Source organism: Electrophorus electricus, chromosome 5 (genome assembly GCF_041902795.1).
Source record: "Electrophorus electricus isolate QZ-2024a chromosome 5, ASM4190279v1, whole genome shotgun sequence".
Classification (NCBI taxonomy): Eukaryota; Metazoa; Chordata; class Actinopteri; order Gymnotiformes; family Gymnotidae; genus Electrophorus; species Electrophorus electricus.
Window position 1 is genome coordinate 29,637,840 of NC_137501.1, and position 24,914 is coordinate 29,662,753.

The 24,914-nt window shown below is 47.1% G+C and overlaps 1 protein-coding gene across 24 annotated transcripts in view; it reads right to left on the bottom strand.

Annotated features, from left to right (window-relative positions):
• Positions 1-24,914, bottom strand: part of LOC113578995 (neurexin-1a-like) — a 297,820-nt gene that overhangs the window by 136,210 nt on the left and 136,696 nt on the right. For 23 of the 24 annotated variants that reach the window (XR_014123871.1, XM_081714756.1, XM_081714754.1 and 20 more), the window contains 4 exons: positions 24,455-24,616; positions 17,343-17,784; positions 9,587-9,970; positions 3,765-3,968 (listed from right to left, as the gene is read on the bottom strand). Coding sequence is in view for 22 of the 24 variants with exons in the window: in XM_081714756.1 (XP_081570882.1) it covers positions 3,765-3,968; positions 9,587-9,970; positions 17,343-17,784; positions 24,455-24,616 (1,192 nt within the window). In the remaining 2 variants the exon portion in view is untranslated. Of the gene's footprint in view, positions 1-3,764; positions 3,969-9,586; positions 9,971-17,342; positions 17,785-24,454; positions 24,617-24,914 lie in introns of those variants that run through there. The other variant, XM_081714741.1, reaches the window with a different exon arrangement.

Here is a 24,914-nt window from a genome sequence, read left to right on the forward strand (position 1 = left end):
CTCTTCCAGGGAACCTTGGCTCTAGCAAGAGTGGTTGTGTAAGTGGGGAAGGGCTTTGAGAGAGCATTAAGACACGCCCTTGGTCTGGCTCAGCCACTCGGAAGGGAGCTGTACTGGGTTATGCTGTACCGTAACTAACGGAGCTGTGAGAGATCTCACCTTCTCCACCCCCTCAAAGTGTCAGGGAGGCGGGACCTTGGTCAGGATCAATGTCGAGGAGCTCACTGAAAAGGGAGCTCGCTCTCGCGCTCTCTCAGAGGAGGATGGAGCATGCTCACGTGAGGAGTGAAATCTCGCACAGCCGATTCACAACAGCGCAACTCCTCAACAGACACCACACCAACTTTAAATTCACTACAGGCAAGGAGCTTCTTGCTTAAATATATGTTTACAGTGTTGCACAACTACCTAAATATAGACTCGTTTGCTGCAATAGCATTGTGTTTGATACTACAAACAGATGCCCCAGGCCCCTTTTCCCAAAATAATAAGGTTAAACACTAGAAAAGAGATTTGTGCAGGTCAGCACTGTTTTCTGCAGCACCAGTGAACCTCCTAGAAGCAGCAAGATTGTGTTTGTCAGTACACGCCTGAGGTCTTTGAGCACGCACAAAATAAGCGATCGCAGAGGGAGTTCCGTGTTCCTGTACCATGCTCTAGTCACGTGTTCTCTGTGAAATGCATGTTAATGAAGAGTGGCATGGGTGTACTACAGAAAGTGTCCACTTGTGTGAACATCACTGAAATCCCACTGGAGAGGGGAGGACTCGGGATCTAGGGTAGGACTGGAATAAAAGAGAAATGACCTGGGGCCTGAGATGACATTTTCCATTACATTTACCTGTTGGATAAATATGCTTAACATTCAAGGATGTTAAGCATATTTAGCATAATGCTAATTTAAAACAAAGCCTCATTTAGGACCTGTTTAATTACCTTAAAGATTAAATAGGAAAGATAAATCTTTACCCACAATGCACTGTTCTACATTAAAGCACAGTTGGGAGGTTGAATGCTAATTGGACTGATGATTCACCGAGTTATGCTGGTAGAGTATAGAGACCTTTCCTTTTAAAGTTTGAAAGTTCTGACTGAGAAATAATTGTCTTACAAAAATACTCACCTCTTCTACCAATTCCTAAGTTATATTTAAATTTAATACTTTTGTCATGGTTCTATATTGTGATATACATACACAATATAAAAACACACAGAATTTACTTTTTTCCCTTAAAAAATCTCAAAAAAGTTTATGAGGTATTCTGAAGAAAAAAAAAACTCCTTTATGGGACCTGAAATCAGGATTACGTTCTATTTTTGGGAAAATGGGGTCCTGGGATATAACGAGCAAACCAATTTCCTTAGCCCTACAAGTACATCTGCTCCGGTCCTTTAACTTCCATATTTATTAGCATCCAGAAAAGAACTATTATCCCCCACACATTTCTTACACCCTACTAGAAACATACTCCAAACATGTTAACGGTTGTAATTTAAATGTGGCAAAAAAAGGTAGAATTTGAGCATGTTTGTGTGTTCTGTTGTTGGTGTCTTCTGTTGAGGACTGTCCTGTTGTTTCCAAAACAATACAGTGCAATTCCCCCTTCACCGTGGCAACAGCCTGTCGCACGTCGTCAACCTCAGCAGAAAAGTGATCACAAAGAGTCAGAGAGCAGCGTCAGGTCTCTCTCCGAGATAATGCTCTGCTCGTCGCATGGGGGGGTGGACTTTTTCAAACCAAAGCTCATCTGGACATTTTAGATAGAGTCGTCTTTTAAAAACATTAAGGCATCATCCAGGTATGGTGTCGATGGACTTCGGAGAAGCTGCTAAGGGTGTTTGTGCATGAGAACCTTCCTTCCTAAAGCAACGAGCCCATAATCAAGGTAAAGCACATCCCTTTTTAGAGCATATTTGCACTTCTGCTGTGCAGAGAGAGAGAGAGAGAGAGAGAGAGAGAGAGAGAGAGAGAGAGAGAGAGAGAGAGAGAAGGTGGCTATAATTTCCACTGCGGTGCTCCATTTGTAAGGAGCTCCATTTTTATATGGAGGTCGCCTTCCCTCCCCCCCCACTGCATTCTCTTCATGGCCCAAAATAAATTAAGCAGCACACAGAGCCAATCGTACTATGAAGAGAAAGAAGACAGGGGCTTGTGCGCTGAGCTCCCTGTGAAGAGAGAGAACCTGCACTAATTGGACTCTGGAGAGCCATCGCTCCGACCCTTCCTGCCTGTTATCTACAGAGCTCTGATATATCAGACTGCAGGGAATTTGTCTAAATGGCGGATGCCACAATGGCTGCCAGCGGACTGGCCCAGCAAGGAGGGTGAAGGGTGAGGGGCGGGGGCGGCGCCAATGTGGGCGGGGCCGGGGTTGAGGGGGCGGGGTCATGGACGGGCCTGAGCATTCTCTCGAGAGGGGGAGGAGTGGCGTGCTCTTCTGGCAGTGTGTGAAGAGCTGCAGACTCTGACCATTGAAGCACCTGGAGTCATCTCCCTCCTGTTCCACAGTGTGTGTGTGTGTGTGTGTGTGTGTGTGTGTGTGTGTGTGTGTGTGTGTAGTTCAGCACCAGAGAGGCAGGTCAAATCTGGGATTATATGTCTCAAAACCTAGTGAACTGTCCTGATTACACCACTGTCGGGCCTCGGTACGCTCCTGAACACACACTTCTGAACAGTGAACTGAAAATATCGAACATCTAAGACAAAGACTAATAATCAATGCAATGTTAAAACTCGGGCCAGGAGACCATGGCCATGGAAGGACTTCTTTTAAATGAGCGATGTTAGCTAGTTTATTGAGGTTGTTATTAAGAGACGCCATATGCGGTATTATAAAGCAGAAACCCCCAATGTTGTAGCACTAATAGGAACTTTGTCCAATTAGTGAAAGGGACAGAGCACAGTTGTGTACGCCAGAGGCGATCTTCAGTGCAGCGAGCATTTGTATGCATTACGACGAGTGAAACACCAGATTGGACGAGTGACTTTAAGCAATATTACTGCTGGTATCATTCCATTAGCATTCCGAATTCTGGAAGAGTGATTAACCCAGACATGAGCTACACAGGGATGTGCGGGTCGCTCACTGACACGAACGCAGATCTCGGATCAGTGCTTGGACCACTTGAGAAAGACTACTCTCAAACATCCCAGCACATAATAGAGCAATCCCAGCAGGCAATGCTGCCTGCACCCCCGCACACGGCCCACTCTGCCTTTGATAGGCGAGTGGGGGAGAAACGGAGCTTTTCACACGTCAGTACTGCTGTTCCACGCACATCCAGGGAACCACGGTCGTTTTCTCTCCAACTACACTGGGAGACGTCGATTTTTTTCTTTTCATCGCAGTGCCAGCTGTTCTTGGGCTGCAGAAAACAATGACAGTTACTGCCCGTCTCAGTTAGTCATGCCTTGTTTGAAGGTGGGCTTCACACGCCTGGTTCTGAGATTCAGAGCGGCACGGTGCACTTCCTGAGGTTCTGTTCCGGCTACACGCTGCCCACACATCCAGCTGTCTATCTGAGCCCTGGAGTAGTTCACTAGGCATTGAGACTTCATCCCATGTGCTTCTCTACAGCATTTAGTTCAAGTATTATTGTCATTTATGGAGAGGAACAGTATGGTTTGGAGAGTTTATGATTTGGTTTCCATTGTCAGTACAGATTTTTGTGTACCTAGCTTTTGGCAGGTTGTGTCTGTCTGTCTTTGTGTGTGTGTATGTGCTCGGTGTTTGTGCGTGCGTGCGTGCGTGCATGCGTGGTACCTAGGTTAATAGTAAGCCGGACACGTCCAGTCTCAAGTTCCAGCCGCAGGGTGTCGGCCGAGTCCCGGGAAGTGGTCGCCATGAGAATTCCGAAGGCTCTCTGCGACCGGAAGCGGAGCGTCACGTCCTCGGCCTCCGTGTGCATCGCCACTGGCAGATGGATCTTCATGAACTTGCTGCCGTCGTAGCTCAGGATGGTGGCGTCTGCGGACAGACGGGGCGGCTCCATCAGCAAGACCGCCACGTGCTAAATAAGAATCTGTCATGCATTTCCCCATTATATCTGAAGAGCAACCCTCACAGAAATACGCCTTCGCCCTCTTTCAACCCAGCTCGGAAACAAGCGATCTCAGGTTTGTTCTCAGCACAGTGAAGTCGACTTTGAATGAAGCCTTCGGGGAAGCATGGATACCCTCCCAAAACGTTTGCAATCAATGAACCAATTCCACAATTATGATCTTCGCACAATAATGCAGGAGCCCATTGCGAGTTAAAAAAAAGAAAAAAGGAAAAGATAACGATAAACAGTACTGCAATAAAGCAGGTGCCCTGGTTTACAACATTTCATTCTGAAATTAATCGTGTTGAAGGATTACCCCAAGGGGCTTCTAGAAAAAGTCCAGTTTAGCAGTGCACTAGCATCTTCCACGCAGGCAACTAACGCTCGGGCAGGCTACCGCAGGAACCAACGCACGCTGGGGGAAACCTTGACAAACACCTGATCACCTTCCAGATATTTATTAACACAGCACCGGGTAGCATCAGGAATGCTTTTTCAGAAAAGCTGTTTTTGTTTTATTATTTCATTTATTCCGTCTTTGCCTGCGATGACAGTCATTAGCTAGAAATGTACCATCATACACTGATTTGTATTTAGCGTACCTCAACATGGAGCTCAAATGACAATTAACACACACACCGTGTTAAAGTCTCCAGTGGTGCATTCATACCAACATATTAAATATTTCTAATAGTGCGTGATTGGGGGGGGGGGGGGGGGTGCTATTACTTAAATCGGCCTTAGCGCAAATGCTTACGACACACTGGTGGAAGAGCAAGAAATGCTGGGTAAACAGCGAGGAACAACCGCTCAGATACCTGCCTCCTGTTTGCAGGACACGTGTCAGATGCCCGTCTCAACCCGTGACATCGTGTTTCATTAAATGTGTCCGGAGTGCAGCTGCCGTGGCTGCTGCGGACTCAGCCGCGTTCGACAGTAACTCGAAGCAGTAACTCAGAGCTGGCTCTGAGACGTCACCTGCAATTCAGCCGCCACGTCCGGTGTACGTACAACGCCCTTAAACACAAAAGAAAATACAAGACGTCTGGTGGAGCCCGGAGCCGAACACGCGGGCGAGACGGGCGTAAGCCGCGAGTCGCGTTTCAAACACGCACTCCCAACAACTGCACGAGCGATGGCCCGTACGTGAGCGCACTGCTGAGAGCCGGGGTCGCCCCGCGCCACGCTGTACGGAATGAGAGGCGCAGTGAGCTGGGATTGTGAAGGGACCCGGCAGGCTTAATAAAGTGCCGCATTCATAGGGCAGACGGGCCATGGTGTCTGGTTCGGAGAATAATTACCACCACGCTAATGGGGTTACGCGACGCGACTTCCACGGGTTAGCTCATACCTGCCACAGCGCGCACATCACGCGAATAAACGGCACCCACTTATTTGGAATAACTGCGTTATACGACGACAAGTAGAGAAAGAGTTGGGAAATGTATAAATAATTCCTGTGTAGAGCGAAATTTTTGACAGTAACAGCTCCCAAGGGGGGCACCCAATGCTTGCATCGCTTTAACAAAAGTCACTGAAGCACAGCGCTCCATATGGAGGGTTACTTGTTCCACAACTTTTACTGATGAAAGAAGAAAAAAACACCTCAGTGATGATTCTGAACTCACACAACAATTGAATTAAAATGTCCCTACTTCTCTGTCCTGTGTGGTGAAACTCCTGTTTGACTGTAGCACCTGCGTGGAAAAGAACCGGACTAACCTGTGCTGGTACAGCAGAGCAGAATGGTCTTGCCAAAGGTCCCGTTATTGCATGAAAAGGACAATGTGGGCGAGTGTGTGTAAGTGTTGAGGATCTGTACTGGGGCCGGGGGTGACTGGGAACGACAACCGTGAATTCAGAGAGAAGTTCCTCTACCTCGCTCTGCTAGTTTGCAGAGAGAAGGAGAAAAACGCGGCAGAGGGGAACAGAAAACGACTGTCATTCGCCTCCCGCTTCGACGTTTGGAGCACAAAGAACACCGCGAGTCAAAGGGGGCGTGAACGTCGGCCCCCTAAAACACCCGAGATAATCTCATCACCGGGACACTTTGGGGAAATCGGGGGCCTTGTTCGCCTTAAAGACAGCACTCAGTCTCCGAGGTGGAGCCTGCACTGTGTCACCTCGTTAGGAGGGAGGATCCACGTGGCCTTCCCGGAGCACTCAGCACCATCTGGACACACGTTCCTCCCTCTCCTACTAGGCAACAGCAGAGGGATAACGAAGAAAGGAAGGACAGAGGAGGAGGTGGATGTTGAGGGCCGTGCGCTGAGAGCAGGAGTGGAAAATCCAGGCGTTCTATCAAAGGCGTAGACTACTGTATCATTCATTCCTTCCTCCCTCCCTCGCTCTGTCTCACTCTCTCTCCCTCTTTCCCTCTCTTCCTCCCTGCGCAGAGCCATATGCGGTGATCGGGGTTTCTTCACGGGTCTGGAGTGCCACGCGTGGATAAGTGAGGAGCAGCCTGATTCTTCTGACAGTTCCATCGGCTCGGGCGCGCAAGCGAAGCAGCAATCTGGAGGCATCACAACAGCTGGCTGCACGCCAGGGTCCGAGCACAGAGAGAGCAGGAGTGGGGGAGAGAGAGAAGGAGAGAGAAAAGGGAAAGAGAAATGGAGAGATAGAGACCAAGAGAGTGAGACAGGCTGCAAAAGAAAGACACCCACATGTCTGGCACTGCATAGGGAATCTGCCGTCTTATATAAGTCGCAATAAACACCTCAGGCTAGTCTAATAGGTTAACTCCGTCGTATATATACTGTTGCTGGGATTGTCACTCTGATGCCAAATTTTGGGGTTTGACTTATTTTCTGAGTAGTCCGTGCGTGTACGTGTGTGTGTGTGTGTGTGTGTGTGTATGAGGAACAGAGAACGCTGTGAAGCCCATTTCCAAAGCTAGAAGAAAGATCGTAGTCCCCCCACATCCCTCATTCCAAAAAGCAGACACTAAACCCTATGAGTTCTGGGAAGTCATTTTTCAGAGTCTGTGGAAGAGCGCACCCAGTGGAGTCCTATAGGTGTGCATTACTGTGATGGTGAGGGAATACAGCCACAGTGTAAAGCAAGGCGGGGGTGGCGAGGGGCAACCTAAGGGGGGCTGCGACAGGCACACGCCATTTCCTTTATAAATGACACCCAACGCAGGGTTCGTATCCGTCTGGCAGACCCATCCGGAGCTTGCTACAACAGGCCTGTCAGTGCTGAGCTGTATGGGAGCTGACGGACTGCGTCGAGAGAGGTGGGCATATTTTGAGGGGAAATCTTGCACGGTGTTGCAAAAATAAGGTGATTCACAACGATGTCGAGTTTAATGGAAGAGGGCCTGATTTATTACTTAGCAAAAGGAGAAGAGCGGCCTACTGCCCCAAGATTTCTCTCCCCGAAGGAGGACAAAATGTATTCCTCATACCTCATCCTGCATAGCTCTTATGGTACAGTTGATGGTGTCAGCGCACCCATCACCCAAGCTCTCTGTAAAGTGGAGGGCCCCTGTCAGAAAATAAAGCTTGAGTTATCTGGCCGTATATATGGCGATTCAAGTTGAACTCAGTGTTGAAATTGCTCCGTGGGAATCTCGGCCCGTGCGGACAGGATAGCATTCCGCTGGTGTCGCAAATTAGAGGGAGGGACCGACATGCTCCGGAAAGACTGTTTTACCTCGTCCCAGAGATGCTCTACAGGGCAACCGATTGTCTTCTCCCTGGAACGAATCCATGACCATACAAAGGGATGAACTTGGGTAAGCTTCTACTGTCCTACTGTACAAGTGTTCATCGGCGGGTATCGGAGGACCCAGGGTGTGCCAAAAACACTCCTCACACCAATACTCCACCTCCACCAGCCCGAGCTGTTGACACCAGACAGGGAGGACTCATCAGTTCACGCTGCTCATGCCAAATTCGGACCTTCCCATCAGCGTGGCACAGCGGAGATCTGGTTTCACCTACCGGGCGATGTTTTTCCACTGCTTAGAGATCCTTTTTTTTTTGCGCTTGTTTTCTGGTTCTCTTAGACAGCGGTGGCACTTGAACTGGTGGTCTGCTGTTATAGGAATGATGGGTTGTGCATTTCTTGAAGACTTGTCCACAGGATGCCCTTTTGCTGGAACATTTTCCCCTATCACACCATTCTCAGAATTCTCTCATCACCACCGTATGAGAAAACGCCACGATGTTGGCGTTTTTTGTTTTGTTTTTAAATACTGGCCCTGGCTAGCCGGTGACTGTGTCTTTGTGCACGGATAACTTGATTTTTTGCTGCAGACCAGGGTTACATGTCTGATCTCCATACTATGTGTGTGTTTGGGTGTGTGTGTGCACTCACAGGCAGGGCCCCTCTTCATTACCTGCTGTGCTAATCGGCCTCGGTCTCAGTAAGGGAGGTCAGTGGGCTCTTATCTGGGCCAGTTGTGCATGCTGGCTAGGTGTGTCGGCCAAAGCGGGGTCACCCGCCTCTCTGCTGCCAGCGTTGTCTCTCCCTCGAGCGAGCGGCGAGGTGTGTGACCTTTCACACCTCCTCCACAGGCCAACTAGAGATGAAAGCAAAGCAGAGGAGCAGAGGGCACACGTGGTAGCGTCGGCCCGCCGTCTCGCTCCGAGAGCCCGCGGAGCACTGCCACTACAATAAACAGCAACATCTGCCACGGCACGCACAGGGCAGCTGGCAAGACAGTGCCTCTCAGACACACGTCAGCCAAGTGGGAAAGCGATCTCCCTAATTACACTCCCAGGGACAACTCTCTCTCTCTCTCTCTCTCTCTCGTTCTCTCTCTACCTCTCTCTACCTCTGCCCCCCCCTTCCTACTACCTCACACAAGGAAAGGCAGATTCAAGAACTCTAAACCAATTACGCTTTTCCACAGATGTGGGCAGCACCATGACAGGAGACCTAGCAGGTCATGTATGTTTTTTGTTTGTTTTCTTTCAGAAACTCAAATGTAATTTGGTCCACTAATAAACTCTTATAGAGCGTAAAGAGATACTGTGAGCAGTTTGTCTTTCAGTTACTACAAAGGCTCATTTACACAATTTATATAGAAACACTTTCATGTCAAGGAGGTTTGCACACATTACGGAATGGATGGAAGTCACGCACTCATTTTGTCACACTGAATTTCACAACACACAAAACAACTGTCCGCCGTGAGATACCATGACTGCTGCTCTGAGCGTAAAGTTTACATTGCCCATAAAACACAAACGGCTTGACTTTTTAACGGCGCAGGACTGTGATATGGACATCGTGCGATCACACTCGGGGTCTCTGCGGAGACCGTGGCCTCTCGCGCGGAGCGCTCGCATTCCTGGTGCTACCCCGCCAGCCCTTCACTTACATCGCAACATCCGTTTCATCGCATGCCCTCGACTCGACCGGACCCGGTCCGGCCTGGGAGGAGTTCTTGGGCCTGGACCGACGCAGCGCGGGCAAAGGCTGGCCGTCCAGACCACCCCCATACCCCCCCCCCCCAACCCCTCTCCCACTACAAAATCCCAGGACATTGAAATGAATAAACCAAGGCACAGGGAAGCAAAGCCTGTCCCACCTCTTTCACAGGACTGGCCCAGGAAGCCCGTGGCGGCGCAGTCGCAGACGTAGCGGTTCCAGCCTTCCCGGCAGACGCCGTGGTTCAAGCAGGGGTTGCTCAGGCACTGCTTGGGTGCCTCCCTAGAGCAGGAGGGCTTCACGCCGGCCGCCTTCTGGGCCTCGGCTGTGCGCCGCACGTCCTTGCTCTGACCGTCGACGAACAGGTCGCGCACGCAGCCCACGAAGCCGTAGTTGAGCAGCGCCGTCCACACCTCCGTGGGGAAGACCAGGCCTGCCTTGTTCCCGGGCAGCCCTCCCAGGTACAGGTTATCATCCAGGTCCAGTATCTCGCTCTCTCCCGGGGCCTGGTAGGGCGTGCGGATGGTGTTCACGGAAATGGTACCTGGGAGTGGAAAGGCAGAGGAAGCTTGGTGACGGCTTTGCAAAAAAACAACATGCTTGCTACATCAGTCAATACAAACTGAGGGGGTAAAAGGAGGCGATTTAAATGGCCCCATAATTGCTGGCGTTACCTAGGAGGCTACAAAACAAAAACGGTCAATTGGAGAGTCGATGTGGACGAAAATATGTTTAATTAGTGTTCCGAGTCAATATAGCATCGCCGTGCCTATCGAACGTGTGACGTAGCGTTTGTCCCGCGTTTTTCCTAATCACGTACGAGCTTTTAGTATCGAGCGGCAGCGAGGCACACTGGGAGCGATCCGCCTATGTGCCCCCGTTCCGCTTTTTTTCCGCTGCCACTAAAAAGGTCAAAGGACGAGGAGAGAAGCAGGCCACCCATCAACCATCCCAGCCGGCCGGACAGAACGTCCGATTACAGCAGGCTTCCATCTATTAAGATGGAAGCCAGTCTGAAGCCATGTGTCTTTATTGATTATTTGTTTATTAACTTTGTTCTTAATGTTACAACCTCTTTTGCAAGGGAGTAGTGGCAAGTAAATGGGAGGATATAATCGCGACATCGGGACGCGAGACATTTCACACAACAAATAAGACACATCAGCACCAAGCACTGCATCAAGGATTCTTGCAAACAATGGTAGGTGTCGGACAAATTAGCATCAAGAGGCAGTTTAAATGCGGGGATCTAGGTAGGCTGGTCCATCCTTAGAGCCGCCGTGCGTTCCGTGCCCGTTGCCCTGGTTACGTCCTGATCTGAAGCGCGGAGGCGCTCGTGCACCTGCCGGGACTGTGAAGGCCTCAGGTCAGGCCAGGGGGGTCAGGAGGAGGCCGGTGGACGCGCTTGATTGTGGATGTCTTTGATCTCCACATTACAGGCCTTTGTGGATCTGTAATTAATGCCGTGTGCTGATGTCACAACACCACACACCACTGCTGGCAATCTATACACAGAGCAGCTGGTTGAGCTGTTGTGCATCAGCCGGAGAGAGAGAGAGAGAGACAGGGAGGGATGCATCACCCTCTACCGCCCACTCCCAATCATAGTTATGTGTAAGGATCCACTCACCGACGAGTGCTTTTGAATATATTTTAATCTGTCCCCGAAGAGTTGCCGTCTGCACTTCAAGCAGCCAAACAGGAAAACTCGCATGCTTTGTACTTCCAAACCCGAGTGCCGAGTCTAGCAGACCAACAAGGTGTGGAGAGGGACAAGCATGGCAGACTGAGCAGTTTGGATTTTACGAGATTAGCATAATTTTACATGCGTTAAATGCATTAACAAGCCTGAGCTGTCCTAACGAACGTGACAATTAAACATTAGATGTCATAAATTGCAGCTACAATTCAGTCCTTAGGTGCCCAAACAGTGAAACCATTTTGTTGTTTTGGGCCTCTACGTTCCACCACATTGAGTCTTTGATAAATTGGTGGCTAGGAGGACTCCACACAGTGCAGAATAGACATTTTATTTTGAGGATATCTGGATCTATATTAGGGAACCACACTTTTATGGTCAGTGAGTGCCCAACATCCGCAACCATTAAGACATTTTGAGGCTTCATTTTGCCTTCATTAGGAGAAATGCGTTGGGGTTGCAGTTTGGATAAGAACACCGGAGAAAAGATCAACACGGCATCACGAGTACGCTGGGCAGACACTCGTGTCCAGAGCTAGTCACATATTTATCAATATCACAGTGCACGCACTCCCTTTGCCAGGTGTGCTGCAGGAACCGGGCAGTCCCGGGGAACAGCACATGCGATGAAGGAACCTTGCCCAGAGAACGGAAGAACCTCTACAAAAGGACGGAAAACAATACGCCCTGACTTGTGTTCCTTTTTTACGCCTGCGTTTGTTATCCCAATTACTCAAGCTTCTGCATCAGCTACCGCTAAAACTCCGCCAGTCCCCGGTCCAATTTGCATCTCCTTAAATTCTGCTTTTTTATTATTAATAAGTAAAGAACATGGGTGGAGAAAAAAATGCAACAACAGCGGAGTGCGACGAGGCCGAGACGCTCCCGTGAATAAAACCCCCTCCGGCAGCCGGCAGCCCAGAGCTGGTCAGCGTGCTTCAGCTGGCCGTGACCCAGGCTGGGTCGGCTCCAGCTGGTAGCCTGTCACAGTGTCCTCATCCTGGCATACACCGCGGGGGCCCACGGACACACGCGTCCCCCAGGTAGAAGCTAATGAGCCCACTTCATCAAGCTCGTTACCGTGGAAGGTTCTAGCGTGTCGGCCCCGGGTCTCGGGACTGAGTTAAAGCGGAGGGTGCAAATTTAAGCTACCCACAAGGCTATGAAAAAGCCTCCTCTGTCCTTACGCCCTTGGCGCAAAAGCGGAAAAAGAACGATTGGTTATTGTGGGGTGGGTTCGAAAAAACATGTTGGCAGCAAATATTTACAGCGGATAATGAAGTTCAGCCCATTATGGCTGGCGAAAAGCAGGCAAAATCCAGAATACTGATACTCATGGAAAACAGGATGAATATTTTAAGGTCTACTGGCAAGTAGTTTAAGAAGGCAAAAAATGCTCAAATAACAAGAGAAATTGTAGGGAAGAAATGGTGGCATAGTGACAAATACACCTTCAAAATAGCCTTTGCAAATACAGCCATGCAGTAACGTGTGCGGTGCTCTACTAACGTACCCCCACCGTTTAAAAGCAGGGTTTCCAACTCCTAACAGCAATTAAGCTATTTTTTTAATAATAGGGGATAATTCATTTAATTATTCAAGATTCTATTGCATTAACAGCTGCTGTAGCACCAGATCACATCTAACAAATGTGTTAATTATGTCCTATCAGGAGTGAAACATATATGTAGGCCCCTCAACAGCTTAGCGTGCAGCAAACTATAATTTATCTCTTTTGCAATAATCCTAGTCTATGCAAAACCTCCTGTTTGCCTCTGGAAAATCTAATTTCCACATTATCATTCTAATATAAAGTAATACTACATACCACATAAAGTAAGTACAAGACGGTCAGAGACATGCCACATCACGGGAGTAAGAAGCAAAAATGAACTTTCTTTTTTTAAATTCAGTAGACGTCTTGCTTTAGCTGATGGTCATTAACAAAACAAAATACAGACGGATTCCTCCCCCAAAACTCTTAAACCATCAACTCTCAGGAAACATCTAAAGGGGCCCAGCTGAACACGACGTTTGCCGAACGCACGCTTTGTACAAAGTTAACAAGCCTTGTCAGCACGCGCGCGGTGCCTGTTCTCTCCCTTGTATACCCGCACTGATACACAGGTGCTGTTGGCATCTGAACAGCTCCTCAAGCCCCCCACCACCGGTGTGCTCTCACGCGACTCTTCCGCAGGGAAATTGTGTAATCAAAGCTGAGTTATGGTTTTTTTAAGCCATTAAGCCCAATAGTCTCACCAGCCCACCACTACCCCCAAACCCCCCACCTGGAGTGATGTGCCATTGGGGGTGACGTGGAAAACCCCAGCGATTGATTCAGCCAAGGCTGGCGAGAATTACTTACAGGCGGAGGGGAGAATTCAGTCAATAAGCCTGTTGGAAAAACAATGTCAGTGCCACTGCTGAAATATGATGGCCGGCGACGGTAAAAGAGAAAAAGACAGAACGTTTCTAAACAAAGAATTAACGATAAAAGCGGGATATACAAATGGGGGAAAAAAACTAGAGAGAGAGAGAGAGAGAGAGAGCGACAGAGAGAGAGCGAGAGAGAGAGAGAGCAACAAAGGACAAAGCTGTTCTAACCAAACATTGAATAAATGGAGCTTGCTGAGGGCATACGACGCAGCGGACATATTCCGTTCACTCGATCCGTCCGAAATGGTCTCATTAGTGCACACAGATATGACCTTTGTCTCTGTATAATGTGACTTTCATCTCCTCCTGCCCGGCGTCTCGGCTGTCCTGGGCCCGGAGTCTCCTGGCCGTATTCAGAGGGGATTATGGGAATCCCGTTAAATTGAGGCCTGACATGGGATGGCTGCCGGGTTAGGAGAAAGCAGCAGTCTCGTCAGAGGCTTGCTGTCGGCCACGCTCCCCCAGTTCAAAGCGACGGCGCGAGACTCTCTGGGCAGCAAATCTAATCGGGCGTGTCTAAAACACAGCGTCTGATGCTACTAACCCCTTTTACAATACACATGGCCGTATTCACCTGTCAGTAAATTTGCCCTCCAGAGTGGCTTGTCTGGAAAAAACACCATCCCTGCATGATATGGGTGACATTATTTTGCATCTCTATGTATGTCAACCTGCCTTTAGCATCACACACTGCTAAATTATTCTGCAGTAGGGAGAGGAGCGTCTTTATTGCCGAGATTGTGCCGGTCGGTTCGCAGTCGCGTGTGATTGAGTATGACACGTTTAGGCTCTCTCCACTCTCCTCCGAGCACACGGAGCCAGTGGCTGGGTGGAAGCACAAAAGTGTTACTTTTTATGACTCAAAAAAAAATGCATAAAAAAAAGTGCAAAATGAAAAATAAATATGAAACCTTCCAAAACAATAAACAAAGTTGGCCAATTTGCTCTGCTCCTATGTAACAAGTGAGACCCTCTGTGCCAGTACCAGGTAAACTCACCATACCCTTCTAGATCATTCCTCACTGGCAGACTGAATCAGTTCAGTGTTCAGTGAATCATCTACTGAGTCAGTACAGGGTTCAGCAAATCAGGGACTGAATCAATTCAGTTTCAGTTTTCAATCGGTGAATTAGGCATTGCCCTGAGGAGAAGCCGTCACTCAACTCTCCTCAGTGTCTCCGGCTCCTTTAGGGGATACTGTGCGGGTTGTTTATTAATAAAGCATCTCAGCCTAGTCATGAAATGCCCACTGCACCACTCGCGTCAAGACTCCAGCACCCCTGGGATGTGTGATTTAAATGTTACTTCCACGCAATGCATTATTAAGCAAGAGTCAGAGGTCCCAAGACAAATGGCACTGTGGTGCCACAACAGCTAGCAGGCACAGATGAGCGCAGAGCTGAACTTTAAACACTTTTCTTATCTGGGTTCTCTACATGCGTCTTTTCTCTGGGACAAAACCGAGTGGTGTTCTGGATTTATCAGACAAAACCGTGCTATCAACATCTGAGATTTAATAAAGTGTGATAAATGAGGCTGTTTGTGTGGAGGGATGAGGGGAAATGAAATTCACAAACGCCCCGGCTGTTCCGGCCGTGTTTCGACTACATGCACTGCGAGGGAACGGTATCAAACATGATACAAGTCTGTCTAATGGACTTGTTATTGAATTGTTTCTGCATTGTTGCTGATGACTCAATGTGTGCTGGGGGGGGACTGTGTTAGTGCTCTGGCCCAGTGGGTGTTTCCACAACCGAGTGCCCATCTCCTGAGTTAGCTGGGACCAGCGTGGGCTAAAACACACCCAGGTCACCGGCTTGAAGCGGGAGAAAAACAGGCAGCAATTGCATTATCCTGCATCTCAGGCAAGCACGGCGCAGTAACAGACATGTTCCTTGGAGAGATGGGCTCGCGTTTCCATAGCAACACAGGCAGATCGGAGAGAGACAGAGAGAGAGAGAGAGAGGGTGAGAGAGGGAGAGATGGAAGGAAAGAAGTCAAACAAAATGGAAGAGATGTGGGATGAGATAAAGAATTGAGAAAGAGAGAAAGAAAAACAGACAACAGATTTAGAGCAGGATGAGCTAACTGGAGACGGTCAGAATACAGAATATTGTCCTTCAATAATGTGATACGTGGAGAACTGTGATCACCAAAGTACCTTCCTTATGACAGACCGAAATAGAATTTATTCATTATTAATGTGAAATAGAATCTATTAATCTTTAATCACATTTCACATAGCTTTTCATGGCGAGACAGTGTTAGGTACTGCTTTAGTCAGTGCGTCTCTGCCAGGGTTTGGCCTGGGATTACGTTCCAGTGCAGCTGGGATTAGGGTTCGCACAGTGTGAGGTTACGACACGCCCCGGTGAGTGCATGGACTGGGACTCTAATTCACCGAGTGCTGGGAAATGGGATTACACTTTAGCAAGGGTCACAGGGCCTTTATCCATAACTGCCCGCTGCGCATGCTAAAGGTTTATTTAACAATGAATGGGTGAGCAGTGAAAAACATGAAACACAGAGCATACTCAAGGCCAGACTTAGCAGTCGGTTTTGGGTCATTCTCCAAAACATTTCTTTTGAAAGTGTTGAAAGCAGCTAGTCCATGTATAAACACTACACTCTTCAGTCTTGGAGTCTGGGGGAGTAACAAGGCCCAAAATATGATGCAACAAGTTTTTTCTTTGGTGTAATTTAAATCCTCCAGGAAAACTGTGTGATTCAGTGTGTTTTACTAATGTTTTAACACACAGGTTAGACATGTTTTTGGGGTTCAGACCAGTGCTGCATGGATATCTTAATTAGAGTCGATATATTAACATGTGTGTACGAGAGTCTCAGATCCCAAACAAGTGTTTCTGTCTTAAGAACAAACTCAAAGAGGTAATAATGACCAAGATATGAGGCAAAATATCAAACCACAGTGTTCGTCTCTTGATTCTGGTACATCATGAAGGCTATCAAGCATAATTACATCAAAGGCAGGGAGTGAATTCATCGGTCAGAGCCGTGCTGCCATAAACCGCTCGTAACTCATTACGAACGACAGCCCAGAGCCCCAAGGACGGTCAGAAACACGAGCCCTCCAGATCTTTCAGCACCATGTTCCCCCAACACCACGGCACACTGAGAACAGGAGTGGAACTGGCGGTGTTAAGGAACCCCGTCGCTGCCGCAGACAGGGTGGCAGTCCTCCACTGGCACGGGGACTCGGGTCCTCACCCTCCATATGGCTGCAGAGGTAATGAAACGGCTAATGCGGTTTCCCAACTCTGGAGACGGAGTGGGAAACATTGTCAGCAGGTTCTGATTTGTGGTGTGACATTGGCGAGGCCTCGGTCACAAGCGTGCGTTAACTAATTGCTGCTTAGATAAGCAAATCAGGGCGGAGCGCGATGGCAGCGGACCGGGTGCAGCGGAGGCAGCCGGTGTAGGGCGCACCGCGGGCGCAGGGAGCACGCTAGTCCGCCGGGGCGAGCAGGAAGTCTGTACGGGCTTGGCTGATAAACTTCCTGACTCCCGCCCTAAAGGGGCTGAGGGCAGCTGAGGAGGAAATGTTTTTTTTTGTTTTTTGTTTTTTGTTTTTAAATAAGGGAGCTGTTTGTTCGTTAAAGGTAAGAAAAACAAGAAAGATGGAAAGCTGCGAATGAGGGTTCTGTGGAACATGAGCGCGGTTTAGTTGGTGAGGCTGACAGCAGAAGCCAGTTGCATGTTCAGGATTAAGGACAAACTGCTCAAGTGATTCTCGAGAAAGGGGGAGGGGCTGGGATCATACCTGATCTCCCGTCCCTCTGGAAGTCCACGTGGTACCACTCGCCGTCGTTGACCTTCTTGTTGACCGCCCGCGTCTTGGTGGCGCCCGAGCCCATGTCCAACAGCAGATACAAGTGTCCGTCCAGCATCTCGATGGCGAAGAAGTCCACCTTCAGTGTGAGGGGGCTCTTGGCCTCCTTGGTCTGCTGCTTGGGCCTCCCGTGGCTGAAGAGCAGCAGGCCATTGGGCTCCGTGGTGCGGAAGTCGAAGGAGATGGAGCCCGTCTTCTTGGTGTTCCACTTGTGCAGGGTAATGAAGGCCTCCGGGGTCTCAAACGTGATGGGGTCAAGAGTGGCCACGTTCTCACACTTGAAGGCCACCACACCATGGATCTTCATCTTGTGGTCGCCCTGCAAAGCCAGCCTGGAGAGCTCCAGTCGCACGTCGTTGTTTTTGTATACCACCTGTCGAATGATAGGCCAGGGGTCAACAGGAAAGGAGGGCACTAGAATTGTGGTAGAAAACTAACAAAGCTCGCCTGAAACTACGCCATATCAGGAGTGCATCAGTGGAGTACCACTCTTAAAAAGGATTTCATTTTCAGGACTACGTCTACATCACACTTGCCCTGCAGAGAATTAGGCTACGCTGTCTGTTTCAGTTAACATAATACGTTGGTAAAATAGCATACATAGATGGACAGTGTGTTATCTCAAGGAGCGTGAGGCGTAAGGATGGCCCATGACACGTGCTCCAAGCAAGCATGACATAATACTGCCCACACCGAGGATGTGTGCTACGCACAGCAAAATGTTTTCTGAAAACCAAGATGAATTCAGTTCCAAACAATAAAAAAAAAAAAAAAAACAGTTATGGAAAGACTAGAAACATTGTGTTATCAAACATATAGGGCTGTACCAAATTTATGATTCTGAAAAATCATGTCACAGACCATGAAATCAACTTTCAATTGGAAATATCCAATTTTTCATTAAATGCGTGAAAATTGGAAAATTATTGGATATATGCCTTAACTGGACAGCACAGAGTTAAATGCCAGAGCTCATAATTTTTTCTGTTGCTATGTAAATCAATCAGATGATATCAGTGATCAGGGTTTTTCCTAATATGTAGCTAATGTAGCTTTATCCAACCAATATTACTAACTTAATCTTTCTGTTAAACACTAAACGCTCATTTTGCACTAACTGATGAATCCGTCATTCATTTTTCAGTACTGTTATGGGTTTTGGATTTATCTAAACAAATCATTTTTAAAAATCTGTATTGACATTAAGCTAAAAGGTGATCATATAATATTTGGATTGTCTAAAGGTGATAAAGCAAGCGAAACAATATTTATGGTCAAACTTCTCTTAATAATAAGGACATTGTATATTCACTCAAGGAAATTTGCCAATGACCACATTTTACTGCATTTCTGATCATATGTAGAACACTGCTGCATATAACACTGCACACATTCTAAATCCTTTTTCGTGAATTGTGCATATGTTGAAGCTTAATGTATTTGCAGCAATGTCCATTTTACATTCTTTTTTACCTCACCATTATGCATGACCCTCAATCTCTTTTCATCCTATTTTTGACCTGCACAAGTTCTCCTTTCTGGGAAGTCCCTTTCTGATTTAAATGTAGTACACACTGGTTTTAACAATCCCTGGTTTTGTCAAAAACTTTGAGTTGTAATTACAAACATCGCTGTCATATTTTGGAGGTTGTCTGATGTTTCAGGTTCTTGCTAGTCTAATGTTACCATGATGCTGCCTATGGACAGAGCTGCACATGTCAAAACATGAAGAGCATTTTCATCTGCGTCAGCTAGCTGAGTGTTATTTAGTAAATAGCATGAAATGTAGCATTTGTTTTCTAAAAATCAGTGAAACTCGCCATTTTTAAGAAACTAGGTCCATGAAATGAGTCTTTTCCTGTGAATTTAGTAGGGCCTTACAAATGTACAAAACAAAACAAACAAACAAACAAACAAAAAAAATTATAAATAGAAAAGTTTCGAGCAGTACACTTTTCCATAACAAGTATCTGAACTACAGAAACAAAAGTTCATGCAGTTTTACTCCTGTTACGTGCAACTGGTTGTCGCTCTCCTCTGGATGTAGCCCTGCACGCCAGCGCAGCTCTGACCTGTCAGAGCTGATCCTTTCAAAGCTAGATGAGAGGAGCCTTCTGTCATTCTCTTGTCGCACAGACAGACCCTGCCACTTCCCTGCTCTGCCCGTAAACCCCCGCGGGATCTCAGCGAGCCAGGGCGGAGCTCCGCAGCGGAGCCCCCGCCGTACCCAACACAGCCCTGGCATCCCACCAGGAGCAGCTTCTCACCTCTGGGAAAAACGCCTGACCTGGAGGGGGCATCATTCACTGTGACTAGTGCATTCTGTGTGTTTGGCTGCAAGCCAAGACATAATAAGAACTCACAGCTGAACACGCCACAGGTGTATATGACCCAAATCTATTTAGTTTATATAATAAGCTTTGACATGCAATGGCTAGAAAAGTAATGTATACCTTGAATTTTTACACTGCGCAAAAGCTACTTTGATATGCAAAGGATTTATAGTGTGTGGTCTTGTTTAGCAGTTTGCTCAGAGTAGGGGCATTGCACCCACTCTGAAAGAGAAACATTTAATGAAAATAGCAATTGTCCAAGATTAGCATTTAGCAGTTAGATTACAGCTATGAGACAAAAATAATAAGCTGAATGTATGACGTGGAAAAAAAACAAGGATCTGAACCTACAACTTCCAGTGCCAAATGTTTACAGTGAAAGATTATAAAGCTGCGTTCTAACCAGTACACTGTTCTTAGGTAGGCTTGGCTGACTCTAATAACTTATCAAACATATCTGGAAGTCCTCCGTGGATATTTGTTTGAGTCTGTATACATGAGTAATACTTCTAGACAGGGTCATTTTTCAGGTTTATACAAGATGTCAGACAAATTCCAGCATCTAGACCACCTACTAAAATGGGAAACTTTAACCAGCCAACCAGTAACAAGTAACCAGTAAGTAGAACAACACAGACTTGGACTGGGATGCCAAAGGTCCATAAATGTCAAAGATTCAACACTGCACTATGCTGTTCCATTATTGGCCACTTCAGTAAGCTAGTTCAGTGAGCTGTGGTGTAACTTAGTGTAACTGGGTTTAATCTGGAAATTAAAAATAAAAATAAAAATAAAATAAAAAAACCCAAACAACCACATCCACTAAAATTATACCATAGCCATAACATTCTATATAATTTATTGTTCAAGTGAAAGATTTTGCCTAATTGCCTCTATGTAATTTTCTATAACTGATAATACCAGCCATGTGATATGGACCCCAACATGTTCCCTGACATGTCAACATAGAGAGATCCAAAATGTGCTTTAAGATATGTACCTAAACAAATGTTTCTCAAAGAGAAACCCTTCAAGGCCATGCTAGATATGCCTCTCAACCACTGGTCTACCTTATTTACCACTGTGTCTACAGTCAATTACAGGTGCCCAATAATGAATTAAGATGGCATGTTTAGACCAGTGGTTCTCAGGTGGCAGGAACATAGACGTTTAGGGTGAATGGAGTGCAGTGTCTCCCCCCATTCACGTACTGGTGAGATGGAAGTGCTCACTGGAGAATGGAACTTAAATGCCTGTGCTACACCTCTCATTTCCTTTAACAGTCATAATTAATCTGTCTGTTGTATCAAGACCATTATGGGGTGTTTAATTCACTCAATATATAATTGAATACACTCAGTATATGTATTATGAAAATACTCAAACAACAAAGGTTGGGGGAGGGGGTATCGACCTTTCTAAACTTTGCAGTCATACTTAACATTCACATGAAAAAAACTGGGTCATGGCACCATATTAGAAAGAGATATAAGAGCATAGCCTTTAGCACAAGTCAGCTCCCTGCTGTCCTGCCAAATGAAGGAGCACCACGAACCAGTGATGAAGGTTGAGAGAGAATATTTCCCCAGAAAAGTGGAGTTACATGCATGTCCCGTCACAGCAAGAGAGGACTGAGGTAAGACCTGAGACCTGAGCCTCGGTGCCTTGCCAGAGGCAAGATCTGCAATGTAAGACCCTTGAGCTTGGAGCATTGCGGTTAAGAAGGAGGGGGTCCCATAGAAAGCCTAGCACTGCTAGGGTTAGCACTGCTAGCACCAAGACCTAACTGCTGCCACAACACACCTGGGACGTGATTACGTGTTTCACACGATGAGCTACAAAATGTGAATCAGACGCATTCGCTATGCATTCAAAAAGGGGGGGAGGGGGGGGGGGGCGATAACCAGGCGGTCCACAGCTCCTCCCAGCAGGGACGCGCCAGCTGCACCTCATACTGGATACGGTTTCCCATCGCTGCCCAAAATCCTCCATGAAAACTGCACAAATCCCATTGGGGAAAAAAAACTGACTTGGAAAAAAGTCACCATCCTTTTGGGGATAGTGGAGAGATTCTATCTGGAGAGGGGTGAGGGCTAAAGAGCAGAAGGAGCAGACTTCTTCTGTTTTTTAGTCACAGAGTCCACAGGCACACAGCAGATACCGCCAATAAAGCGCAATCAATACAAAGGAGTCGCGACCAAGGGCACCTTTTAGGGGCCGGCGAGATTGGAAGAGGGCTTCGGTTTCTGCGTCTCACCCAGTCAAAAGAAAGTCCCGCCGAACTCATTTGTCACGAGACCCAGAGAAGTGACAACTAGGCTATTACCACACCAGCGTTTCATCATCAAAACAGAAGAGCCATGGCCCGAGGGAAGCCAGGGAGAGGGGGGAACGCCGACGCCAGGGCTGCGAGCGTGACCACAGGCCTGCGCGATCAATCAGACAGCTGCTGCATCAAGGACTCGGCCATAGCTCACGTGCCAGGGATTCCAGCACGGCAGCGGCAGAGAGCCTGACGAGGGCTTGTGCAAGCTGAACGTGACAGAGAAACAAACAGGGAGAATCTCTGGCCTCAAACGCTGGGCTCCACATCACGTACCAGTGCAGCAAAGGAGCACCCAGAAATGATGCAGAGGCTGGCCAGGGTGGTGCCACGCCAAACATCATGAAGCTCTCACGAAAAGAATTAGCAAGGAGATATGGATGACATTTATCGCCAGCCAATTTGCACGCAGGTGGATAGAGGTGTTAACGAAGCGTTCTCAATCACGTCGCTCACGTTCATTATTTAATTAAGTCTGCACTCTTATGTTAAGCAGGCACACGTGTAATTGCTCGCCGCTAATAACTCTAGTCGATAAACATCCCCTTTGTCCTCAATTATTCCATTTAGCTTGATGCTAATTTTAAAGCTGAAATATCCTTGCTAACATGAAGTTTACTGGTGGGGAGACGCTGGTGACACATCGCTCTCAGAATGTAAGGCAAGTTGAATAAAAACACCAATTTGCCCTGAAAAAGAGGAGGATGAGCCCTTTCTTCCTCTCTGTAAACCCCAAGACAGGCTCAGCTAATCCTGACGCGTTTGATGTGATTTTTGAAGCACGGTCTCGAAATGGTAATGCTGCCCGGAGAAATCTGTCCCACAGACATACACTTCTTTTCCACAGGAAGGGTAATGTTATTGTTTAAACGAGCGGCAGAGACTCTGCCTTTGTTTGTTTTTTTTAACGAGCAGAGTTCTCTAATGAGCTGGGATTGGACAGCAGGGCAGCTATGTGTCGAGGAACCCAAACTCTGGTTACGAAATGTCTCCATAGGACTCTTTTTTTTCCCCAAGGTTCAGTGAGGACAGGCCGGCGTCCCCGAGACGACGGCCGAGAGAAACGTCCGAGCTCCGCGGCCGAGCGGTAGGAACGGAACGCCTTGAAACGAGAAAGATAAAGCAAGAGTGAAGCGGCGCGCTGCTCAAATCAGGCGCCCCTCTGGAGGCTGTCAGTGCGGGGTAAAGGCCTCGCTGGGTCAGAACCTCCATTAAGTGTCCAGTGCGTTTGCGGGGAAGCTTTTACGTGTGCAGCGATTACAACAAGCAGAAAGGGAAAAGCAGGAAAGGCAGCAGGAGTGATTGTTGAGCACTGTGCCACACTTTCAAAGGGAAACGCATTTTGAGGGCCACCTGCTACCTTGTGCAATAAAGAATAGTTTTATTGTACATGCCTATACAAGCATTCAACCACGCATTGTATATTCAGAACCCAAATACACACACACACACACACACTCACACACACACGCGCACACACACACAGACAATTGGTAGAGGTGTAGTCTTATAAATAATTGCTTGTGTGTGTTACGTTTCAAAAACACCAAATTAAGCAGGAACCCCTGAACCAGAAGACTTGGGTGAGTAGATCACGGCAGACTGACGCTGTGTAAGCTAGTCAACAGCTGGTCCTATATCATGGATATAATATCACCAGCTCATGTGAACATAAATTTCTTCTGACTCCGTATCGATCCTTGAAAACAAACCTTTACTGGAATAATTCATTTTCTCAAATGTGCATCAGGCTACCTTTACAACTGAAGTCTTATAAACAACACTGAGAATTACACTGTTATTACCTAAAATACAACCATGGTGTGTTTGTATAATTTAGAGAGATGGTTAAGCACTAGGTTTTAGTGGCTATAATAGCAACGATTACTGGACATTAATCCTAGTTCTGATGTCAATAATACATGTCAATGAGGAAATCCCGTTTAATTTCAGTCCATAACAACAATAGTTTCAGTTTGGAAAATAAGACCACACATTTGGTTAATTCTTCCAAACCCAGCTGGATAGCCATTAACAGACTGAAGATAAACTGGAAATTCGCACCAACATCATTTTAGATTTGGTCCTCAACTGGAGCTTAAAAGGCTCAGATAATTGCTTTAAAACATCTTTCATGTCTTCTTTTGGTATTTCAAACAATACAAAGCAGCAACTGTGAAAGATATGAGCTACTCATTACTGCTACTTATGTTTTTGTTCTGCAAGCGTAAAGTATTCCCTTTTCGATAAAAAACCCCAAAAACAACAAAAATAACCCAAAGAGGTACACAAGGAGAGGAAAATGCAGACTGCAGGATTCTTTTTACTGCATAATTTAGGAGGCCCCCTCAACAGCCATTAAAAAAAGTTCACAACAAACTGTTTACCTCCTTTAGGCAACCCATAAAATTGTTGCTAACAGGTGATCCTGGCAGGTCGGCCGTGCTAGGGCTTCCTCCGACATAGAAAAAGTCGTCCGAGCCCAGCATGGTGTAGTCCTCCTGTGTGTACCCCGTGGTAGTCAGAATCCCATCCACGGATATTGTTACCTACACAGCAAAGCACAGGAAAAGGACACGCTATATTCCAATAACCTTTTGGCTGCGGTTTGGTTTGGGTTTTTTTTTTTTTTTTTTTTACCACTCCAGACCTTTTCTTCTCCCCATTTTTGGCTTGTTTGAGACCCATTTTCATGTCTTTCTCTTTGAAGTTAATGAATATATTTCTATATTTTTTATTTTGGTTAGTCAGAGATTCTTTTGAGTGCTAGCCCCATAGTGTTCTAGCTAGTCTACGGATTGTCCAAAAGTAGGGTTAGTATTGCTTCTACTGCAACGTAAAAGTAAT